Genomic DNA, 10655 nt, shown 5'->3' on the forward strand with positions numbered 1-10655 from the left:
TGATTTGAAATATGTGAAAAAATGTAGTCTATAATTAAGGTCTTACCATTGCTTGAAGAATCTGTCATGAACCTCCTTCGGCATCGGCGCTGCTTTTTTTGGACACTTGCTTCCTCTTCTGTCTCGATGCTGGACGTGTCCATCAGCCACCAACACCTGTCCACAGCTTTGGCGTAGGAATCTATGTTAAGAGAACATTTGTGATCCAGTAGCACGGAAAAGAAAAGCATTTCCATTCAGAGAAAATTATTTACATATAGTATAGCAGCAATAGGTTACCTGTACACAGCCATATTTTTTTAACTGGATATTTGGCCCAGCTGCTGTTGGGCAATCCATCCGCTGTGCCATGCGGGTAACGGGTGTCCTCGTGGCTATGAAAAAACAAATGCTGTTAGTTTTGTTGTTATACATTATCTACTATGTGAACAACTTAAGTGAGTCTTCTTACCTCTCATTTGCGTCTCCACGGCTGAGCCACCGCCCTGTTTTTGTGATGATGTTCTGCTGTTAAGAACAACAAAAAAGTTAAAGTTTCTCTTAAGTTCCTTGTCATGCAATTGTATTTAATTGGATAAATTCAAAGCCATTGTACAGGCTGGGTTCCTGTGTGGCGTCCTGTATTACATCCCTTGCTGTATCCCTCACTCAGCTTGCTGATAACTGCCTGAACTGCAAGATGGCCGCAGGTCGACCTGCCTAAAAAGGACTTTGATTGTACTGGCTTTACTTATGTACTGTACACTACAACTAATTAAAAAAAGGACCGGAAAAAATGACCTTATTTGTAGCAAAAACGCAAGCATGTTAAAACGATGACACAAAACATACAATGGAACAACGCAGACACGTTGTGCAAAGCAGCGAGCAAAGTGAAAGACGTAATCACTCCATCTGAAGCCCAACTCTGGCCTCGCCTTTTTGAATGGGAGGGCTAGGGGCCTTCTATGATAGCATCCAAATCAACATTTTTAAAACACTAAGAAGGCTCGATACAGCATGAGACTTTACTCCAAGTCTCGCCTGGGGCTCAACACATGAACTCAGCATTGAGAACATGGTTTGTGTACAAACAGTTTAATAAAAAGAAAAGTTTTGGAGCAGCTCAGTGCATGTCTAGCATAGCTAGCAAGATAGCGGACGACGTAGAAAACGTAAGCTAAAGTAAGTTGTTTACTTCAGCCAAACTTTTATATTTGGTCAACCTGATCCGAACCGGAATATAACAAAGCCGTACGAGGGAAATAGTTAAACCACAAACCCTCCCATTACAACCACAACATCATTAAACTGTAAAGTACTTCGTTTACCTTTTCGTGAGCTTGCCAAGTCGTGCAGCATGGTCGGTCTGAGCGTGGTTTTGTCTTCTTCGCCTAACGCGGAGTCGGTCTCCTCAGAGCAGAGGCTCCCCTACTGGGTAGGGGGTAGAACGGTTCGGTTTGCAAACTAAATTAAAGAAGGGAATTTTCTTAGTTGTGAAAATGGTTCTATTGATAGATTCTTGTTTTTTAAGTGTTTTAAATAATACAGTTATAAAAAAATTCAAGCACAAACGTACTGTTTCAAGCTAAATTGATATCAGCCTTAAAATGAATAGATCTTGCTATGCAGTATATTTCACTTAGATTGTATAAGTACAATATTTTTTGGGTGAATTTAAATCGAGTGACAGCAAACCTTTGTGCTAATTCAAATACTCAGAACAACCAAAAGCAACCAAAAATAACCAAACGGGAACGTTGTGTGAAGGTACGGTGCAACCGCAGGGGAACGTTACGGTTGGTTGGTTTTCTTAACGTTTAGGGAACGTTAAAACCAGGAGGGAACATTCCCTAAACGTTAGTTTTTGGTTTGGTTCAAACTAACCTTTAGAGAACCAAAAACTAACGTTCCCTAACGTTCCCTAAACGTTCTGTGTTAGTGGGGTAACCTTTGCTACCAATCTATCCTCTGCCTGCCGTGAGCGTTTCAGCGCCCTGTCTACGGCAGGAATCTGTGGTGTTACTTGCCGGTGGTCTATCGGTCTGCCCTGTACTGGAGCCTGAAGGCCTCAGGTTTCAGTCTGCTGGAACCCTCACCAGTGACCCTGTTGCATCGAAAGAACAGCTCTCTAAATAGTCCGTCTCTAAAACAAATGGTACAGACTTGAAATCCAGGGTCTGTCAGAAAGCTAGCCAGTTTTAAGGCAGCTAGCTGCTAATCATGAGTTGAGGACTGGTTTCCTTGTCAAAGGACAAAAAAAGGAAATGTGTCATAACCCCAGCTGCCTTAGCGCTATACAGTTCATTACTGCAGCCAGGGGCAATACAGTATGACCCCCCCCCAGACGTCTTGGTTACCATTTCCTCAGCCATGTTCGCTAGCCTCAGACTCTTTGACTGCTGTTGCTATGGCTGCACTGCTAGTGCTAGTTAGCCACGGAGTAGCTTACCATGCCAGTGATGTCGTGGCTTGTGGAATTACAACATGGCGGTGTAACACCAAATTCTGTGACCACCGTAGCGGCACCCGTGTAACAACAACAACACTTTCAACTTACCATTTTATCCCTTATGACAAATTCACCCATTTTAATAATTGTACCAATAAGAAGAAATATAATACATATGTTATATCACCATTACTCAAATTCCAGTTCAGTTAATCTTTAAACATCTAAAGCAAGACGATGCAGCATACCCATTATGCAGCAGGAAGATGAAAGAGAATTCTTTTTTTTTTTTACTGCACAATGTCTACTTTTACTTTTCATACTACAGGTACATTTGCTGATAATACTTAGATGCTTTTACTTAAGTAAGCTTTTGTACACTTCTTTTATACACTTCTTCCACCACTGCCTAGACCAGTCTCTGACAAGCCATCTCTCTGATGAACAGCTGACTTCATACCGTCAGTGTCAGGTTCAATTCTGGTCCATAACTCCGTAATCACTGTCTCTACAGCACCTGTTCACTGGTTCCACTTATTTAGTATTATTCATCATGCCCATTCTCACATCTCACTTATTATTTATCATTTATTCCTCATTCTCATATCTCTCTTATTTGATTATTCATTCATCATTCTTGTTTTATATTTCAGAACTGTCCATAATGTTCATACTGTTCATATTGTAATATAATAACATAATACTATTTATCCCAGTATCCTTGCACTATGCTCCATATTTAAATAATTTTTGTTGAACTCTTTGTTCACTCATGCCTCTATATTGTTCTGTTTAGAGTATGTATATTTTTGTTTTGGTTGTTTTGGATGTGTAAGCACAGTGTGAGCAACGATGCACCAAAGAATAATTCCTCGTATGTGTCCTCATACCTGGCGAATAAAGCTGATTCTGATTCTGATGTACACTATCTTCTCCTGGAGATTTGAAGCCTTTTATCTGTTAGTTGATATATCTGCTGCTGATGTGCTCTGTGTCCTGTCCCTCTGTCAGAGACCAGCTTCCTCCTGGGAAACGCCCAGATCGTGGAGTGGCCTGTAGTTTACAGCAATGACGGATTCTGCAAGCTGTCTGGCTTCCACAGGGCTGAAGTCATGCAGAAAAGCAGCACATGCAGGTAAAACATTTTCTGCTTCTATATAGTTTTATTACTGAACATTTAGGCATTGCAAATGGGCCCAGTTATTGCTGTTTAAAGCAAGATCAAAGAAATGTAATTGCACTCACTGCATGACTACACATGCTACCATTTTCATGTGTATGATTCCTTTTCATTTACATACATTTTTATACTGAATCTATAGTAAGCATATGTCTTATTTAACCCCTTGGTTTATGTGTTTTGCTTCATTTGAGGCAGAACTAATATAAACCAAGCACCAGCTAGGAAGTGTGTGTGTGTGTGTGTGTGTGTGTGTGTGTGTGTGTGTGTGTGTGTGTGTGTGTGTGTGTGTGTGTGTGTGTGTGTGTGTGTGTGTGTGTGTGTGTGTGTGTGTGTGTGTGTGTGTGTGTGTGTGTGTGTGTGTGTGTGTGTGTGTGTGTGTGTGTGTGTGTGTGTGTGTGTGTGTGTGTGTGTGTGTGTGTGTGTGTGTGTGTGTGTGTGTGTGTGTGAAAGACAAGACCAGAGAAGCCATCAGTTTAAAAAACTAAAACCATGTGCTTTCAAAGTGTCTGTGTCCTTTTTTATTGACTCTCATTCGATGTTTAAGCCCTGTGAGTGAAAAGATTGACAAGGATTTGCTTCTGACTCGTAGTGATCATTAAAACTGGTCTAGAGAGCTGTTGACATGATACTTCCTTCGTTGTCTGCTTGATCGCTACCCCTATGTCATGCACTAAAGTGTGGATCTCAGCAGAGTCACACTCTACAACAGCAAAAAGCATCTGGCATGTCCACCTTCTCTGAGAGAGTGGGAGAGAGAATCCAGTTTTGAGCTGCCAGGGGAGCTCTGCCTGAGCTTGAGGATGGTGTCTTGCTCACCTGTCAGTCTTGATGTTTTTAAATTTGACTCCAGAGGCTCTCTGATCTGACCAGGGGTGACTAGCCGGGGGCTAAAAAGTTCAGACTCTGTCAGACACCGAGCGAAGTGAGAACAGGGGCACTGAGATTTATCTACCCACTCCCTGCTGCTCTGGGCTGAGAAGGCCACTGAGAGGAAAGAAGAGCCCTAAACCGAGAGCTTCCACTTACAGGCTGCTGCCAGAGTGATAGGAGATGGAAGCTCGTTAACGGGGCTTGATCTTTTGACTGCAGTACAACTGTATGACTTTGAATTTGTGCAGCCATATCAACGATTCACATGAGGACACAAGGGTTACCGAAGGTCACTTGTACTGTAGTGTGAAGGACAAAAACAATAAATGCTGCAAAGCAGTGGCTCCCAGTCTGGGGTCAGGACAGAGCAGCAACCTCCAGGCTTAAACAGTGAAGCCAATCTGGAAGTGCCTAAAACCTGCAAACCGGCAATCTTCTGGCTCCAAAACAGTCTGATTACATAGAGGTCTATGGGGAAATGAATTTGATTTAGTACCCCAGTAAACATTTTAATAATGAGTTTATGGTCTCAGTAAATAATGGTCCCATTCATTTATAGATAATGAAGCAGGGGATGCTTTAGGCCGTGGCTACCTCGTGATTGCCAAGTTGCTACCATGGTGCCGTGCATAGGGTCCTCGGGTTGTCCGTCACCTCCCCACCTTGCTCCTCCCAGCTCCCTCCTCTTGAATATGGTCACTTCTGGCTGCAAAAAACCCAACATGGCGAGAGCTAAAATGCCAATCTCCAGGCTTGGAAATAGAATACCACAAACCAACGGGTTGCGTCACGTTGGCTACGTCATCTTCTTTTATACGGTCTATTGTCAGTGGTAGGAAATTAAAAAACACGTTGTCGTGCAACACAAATATTTCTCTAATGTTGGTTAAATATTTGGTTGTTTTACATCTTTGGGACAATCTGAGAAGGGTTGAAGGGAAGTCTTTGGCTCACAAGTCAAATTCCGCTTGTGATGAGGGACCACTGTTTTTCATTAAAGATGAGCCCCTCCTGCTCGCTCAGTGTCCCAATATCCCCAAACTTCTATTTCAGTTACACTAATATTTTGAAATTTAAACGTGGAATGAAACTTGTACAAGTTGAAGCCTGGAGACAGTTATCATTCCAACATCACCATCTCTCCGGGGCTCCGCCGGGCTTTCCTTTTCAACCCATTCTTCTTAGCTGAAGGATATTTAAGTCTTCAGCCGTGCCTTCTCTCAGCTGTAATGCGGCTGTATAATTCTATTAAACCGGGTTAATGCCAAAATCTCTTTATTGAATAAAACCTCAGCATTCTTCCACAAGTGAAGCTAGCTGAAAACATCACAATTGTGTGGAGCATCTTATACAGTTTACATTTAAATCACCCATGTAGAGATTATGTATATATTTTTAAAGTAGTCCATGATGTGGGGGTTTCTCCTGTCAAACGGTGTGGGTGGGGCGGTTAATGCTCTTTCATTACAAAAGATTCACTTATAAGATCCTAAACAATATTACATATAATATATAAGAATAAGAGTCACATTGAGAAACATATTTTGTGCCACATGTGTTGTCTGAGTTATTACCCCCCATGCAAGGAAGGAAAAGTAAGTGTGTGTGTGTGTGTGTGTGTGTGTGTGTGTGTGTGTCCTTAGCCCTTTAGGGAATAATTATTTGAACATAATATACAAGTAATATATTCTTTCTGCTTCTGCAGTTAACTCTATAAAAACCAAACCTAAAGCTAGTGGACAGATGACGATGCCGTAACAAGCACATGTGATATACTGTGACACGGGGGCGAAGGGCACGGGGTCAGCTCAGTATTGATTGCTGCTTTTTCTCATATTGCCCGTTTCCTTTTTCCAGTTTTATGTACGGAGAGCTGACGGACAAGAAGAGCATCGACCAAGTCAGACAGACGTTCGACAACTATGAGTCAAACTGCTTCGAAATCCTGCTGTACAGAAAGAACCGTGAGTGCTCGCTTGCATCATTCCCTGACACTGACACGAGGAATATACTGTAGGTATATACAGTATGTTGTTTATCCCGGGGGAAATTTGGGAAGTAAGGGCTGCAACTAACTGTTATAGTCATTATCCAATAATCTGTTCAGTGCTTTCTTCAACCAAGGGATCAATCATTTGATTTACAAATGAAATCAGTTGTTGCTTCTTTTGTCCAGCCACCAGTCTAAAAGCCAAATATATTTCAAAAGCAGAAACCCGATACTCTGAGGATTTTAGTTCATTTGAAGAACTAGCAGTGGTCAAAGTTTTATTGACCTTCAGCTTTTCACCTCAACTTCTTCGATCTTTATTTTTTTCACAAAGCTGCTGTTATTACTCCGCAGTTCAGTTCAGAGATGACTGCAGATGACTGAGCTACGTCTCTCTTGTCTCTGTGTCCATAGTATTAATACTGTCATTATTATTAGCTAATTTATGACTTCATTACCTCTATTCATGAATTATTTTGTTTTTCTGAACTTTCAATCACATTATTTTATATTTTTGTGCTTTGATGTTAAGATGTTGCCACTTTATTATTATTCTTTGTCATATTGTATTTCACTTTCCTTCCTGTGCAAGGAATTATTAATACTCTGATACCCGGTTTGAGGATGGGTCATTTAAAACCCTCTTAATATTATGTTAAGGTACCCACATGGATGGATGGACGGATGGATGAATAGATGGATAGATAGAGGTCAGATAAAACCGATGAATGGTTTAATCTTAATTACAAAGGAAGTAAAACTGGATGAAATCTAGCTTTGACAGGTCACTAAGAAGGAGAAGAGTGATCGGAGAGCAGCAGTAGATCAGCAGCGGGGGTGACGACAGCAGTGCACAGTGTGCTCAGACAGAATTATTCTCCCAAGAGGGATAGCTTACGAGTGCAAAATATGAGGCGGAGAAGGGAGGAATGGTAAAAATATGAAAATATCAATTTAAAAATGGCGCAAATGTGCTGACCAATCAGGGGAACGGGCCCTTATGGAGGCTGGGTACAAAGGAGATGGATGATGACTACGAACAACTTGGGCAATAAAGTCACTACAACTTCTTGTATAAGTTTACAGAAAGAGCTTTAAAGTGACTGATGGCTTTAACTCTGTCTTAAATTTAGTTTGAATTATGGGTAATTTAAACGGCGTGTGAGAACTAATCAACGCCATGTACATAACCAGTGAGCAGAGTGGAGTGTGGGAGTTATGGATTCCTGATTTTGCTGTCTGTTGTCCATCGATGCAATGGGGGAGCTTCTGATTGGCTGAAACCAAGAACATTGTGTTCAGGTTGATCCAGGGTAGTGAGGGTTTTATAGTTCATAAAAAGTAATGAAAAAATGTAGAATGTCTGGTTAACAAAATACAGTATGTCTTTGTGAACTGAGTTTTTCACGGTTAGTTGGCCGAAACAAGACTCCATGTCTTTACACCACTGTTTTCTAACACTGTACAGAGACAGTGAAGAAGTATTAGTAAAGTCACTAGTAACTAAAGTAACTAGTAACTAGTAACTAAAGCTGTCAGATGAATGTAGTGGAGAAACTAAAGTAACTAGTAACTAAAGTAACTAGTAACTAAAGCTGTCAGATGAATGTAGTAGAGAAACTAAAGTAACTAGTAACTAAAGTAACTAGTAACTAAAGCTGTCAGATGAATGTAGTGGAGAAACCAAAGTAACTAGTAACTAAAGTAACTAGTAACTAAAGCTGTCAGATGAATGTAGAGGAGTAAAAAGTAGAATATTTCTCTCTGAGATGTAGCCTTTATATACAGCTGTGTTCAGTAGTAGTCCAACATCACTAACCTCATAAATCATATTTTTGGTAGAAGTGATATTTCTACATGGTAAATAATGTACCAAGTGTTGTAGAGTCCTAGAAAACCAACAGAGCCAACAGTCAAGACATGCATGCTGCTCATTCTGTGGAATTGAATCTGTAATTTAAAGGGGAATGGTCAAACATAATAGTAGTGTTGTGTTTAATTAGTGAGTTGATTGATTGTGTGAAGAAACAGGTGTCAGTTATGGCCCATCTTTAAGGAAGGAAAGAAGGAAGCAAAGTTGTGCATGCTGGTTATAGTGCGTTTCACACTGAAATACTCAGCAGAATGGGTCGTATCACACATTGCTCAAAGGAATAGAGGATTTCTTTTTAAATGGTTGATTGAAGATGGGAAAACATATAAAGAAGTGTAGAAAATGATAGGCTGCTTAGCCAAAATGATTTTAAATGGCATCCAAAGCCTGAACAACGTGGGGAAAAAATGCAAAACTACCATTGGAATGGATAGAAAAATAGCCAAAAGGGAAAAGGCTCAACCAATGATCAACTCAGGAAAACCAAAGAAGACTTAAAGTTACCTGTGAGTACTGTTACGATCAGAAGAAGGCTATGTGAAGCAAAGCTATCAGCTAAAAGCCCCCCCCCCCCCCCCCCCCCCCCCCCCCCCCCCCCCCCCCCGCAAAGTCCCATTGCTGAAAAGATGTTCTGAATAGATTGAAAATTGCCAAAGGACACACTGACTGGCCAAAGGAGAAATAGAGCAACATTCTGTGGACTGATGATGGTCTAGGGGCCGTGGACGGTTTTGTCCGGCCCCCCCCATGCACTGAATTCAAACCCACAGTACAAGGTGAAGACATCAAAGTATGGTGGTTATGGGATGTTTGTCATACTGTGGTGTTGGGCCTATTAATCACATACCAGTGATCATAAATCAGTTTCAATACATCTAAATACTTGAAGAGGTAATGTTGCCTTATGCTGAAGAGGAAATGCCTTTGAAATGGGTCTTTCAACAAGACCCAAAACACACCAGTAAGCAGCAAAGTCTTGGTTCCAGATGAACCAGATTTATGTAATGGAGTGGCCAACCCAATCCTAAAACCTCAGTTGCATAGAACACTTGTGGGCTGACATCAGAAATGTTGTTTCTGGGGCAAAAGCCAGTAATGTAGAGGAATTTTGGGATGCAGTTAATTCGTCCTGGGCTGGAATCTTCTGAACATAGTCACACTGAGACATCCAGAGAGAAAGCTGTGTGGCGCGGAGAGTCTTAATTAGCTTTGGAGCAACTCATTTGGCAATGGCTTTAATGTAACGGACGTTCATTAATATCAAAACGCTACGCACCAATGCTTTACGTAATGTACTTCCATGTCTTATTGCGAGGAAATGGCTAAGATGTTCTAATGTCTCTGCAGGAAGTCCAGTGTGGTTCTACATGCAAGTGGCTCCCATCAGGAACGAGAACGACAAGGTGGTTCTGTTCCTCTGCACCTTTAAGGACATCACTCTCTTCAAGCAGCCTATCGAAGACGAAACCACTAAAGGTGAGTGTTTCACTGCAGCAGGCAGGGGCTTTTACTCCAATGAGCTTCTCAAACTCTGTGTTTTTTGAAGATTATTTTGGGGGATTTTATTATTAGATAATTCATAGTGGAATAAAAAAAAAATGGATAGCGCCATGGTGAAAGATCGTACCGAGCCAGCGTAGAATATTTCCACGGTGTCTGTTTTTTTTATTAGGCACATAGTAAAGTGTGAGAGGAGAAAGGGAGATGTGGGGGGGGGGGGGGGGGGGGGGGGGGGGGGGGGGGGGGGGCGTACATGGCTGGAAGCCTCAGCATGTAATGTAATGCCAGTTGGGTCATAAAGTAGTTTCTTCTTCATCCTCCTCCTCCTACCTCTTTTTCTTCCCCTCGCCCCCCCCCCCCCCAATGTTTTTATTCTCTGGCTTTTTATTCTTCCCCACCTTCCTCTTACTTCTTCTGCTCATTCCCTCACTCATCATCTTGACACGCTTTTCACCTATCGCCTAGACCGCAACGATGCAACCCCTCATGATAAATATAATTTGAAACCCCTCAAACACCACCTGTTCTCTACATCCTACAACCTCCTTTCCTTAGCCACTGTCGTTCTTTAATGAAAAAAAGCAAGCAGTGGAAGTTAATATGACTTAGGAAATTTATATTTTAGCTTATGAGAGAGAGGGTGAAACCCAGTGAATGAGATACATACTAGAAAGTATGAACAATACATCGTCTCCATCACTGCATCATTCATCCTGGTTATCTCCACCTGGCTGGACGTAGCTTCACCTTCTTATCCTGGTTATCTCCACCTGGCTGGACGTAGCTTCACCTTCTCATCCTGGTTATC

The 10655-nt window shown here is 41.6% G+C and overlaps 2 protein-coding genes across 2 annotated transcripts in view; both read left to right on the top strand.

The window, feature by feature from the left end:
* galcb (galactosylceramidase b) overlaps positions 1-10655 on the top strand; it is a 379778-nt gene that overhangs the window by 236185 nt on the left and 132938 nt on the right. The gene's annotated exons all lie outside the window — the stretch shown is intronic.
* Positions 1-10655, top strand: part of kcnh5b (potassium voltage-gated channel, subfamily H (eag-related), member 5b) — a 149485-nt gene that overhangs the window by 10525 nt on the left and 128305 nt on the right. The window contains exons 2-4 of the mRNA XM_034858488.1: positions 3443-3566; positions 6342-6448; positions 9695-9823. Coding sequence (XP_034714379.1) covers positions 3443-3566; positions 6342-6448; positions 9695-9823 — 360 coding nt within the window. The remainder of the gene's footprint in view (positions 1-3442; positions 3567-6341; positions 6449-9694; positions 9824-10655) is intronic.

This window comes from Etheostoma cragini, chromosome 20, assembly GCF_013103735.1.
Source record: "Etheostoma cragini isolate CJK2018 chromosome 20, CSU_Ecrag_1.0, whole genome shotgun sequence".
NCBI lineage: Eukaryota > Metazoa > Chordata > Actinopteri > Perciformes > Percidae > Etheostoma > Etheostoma cragini.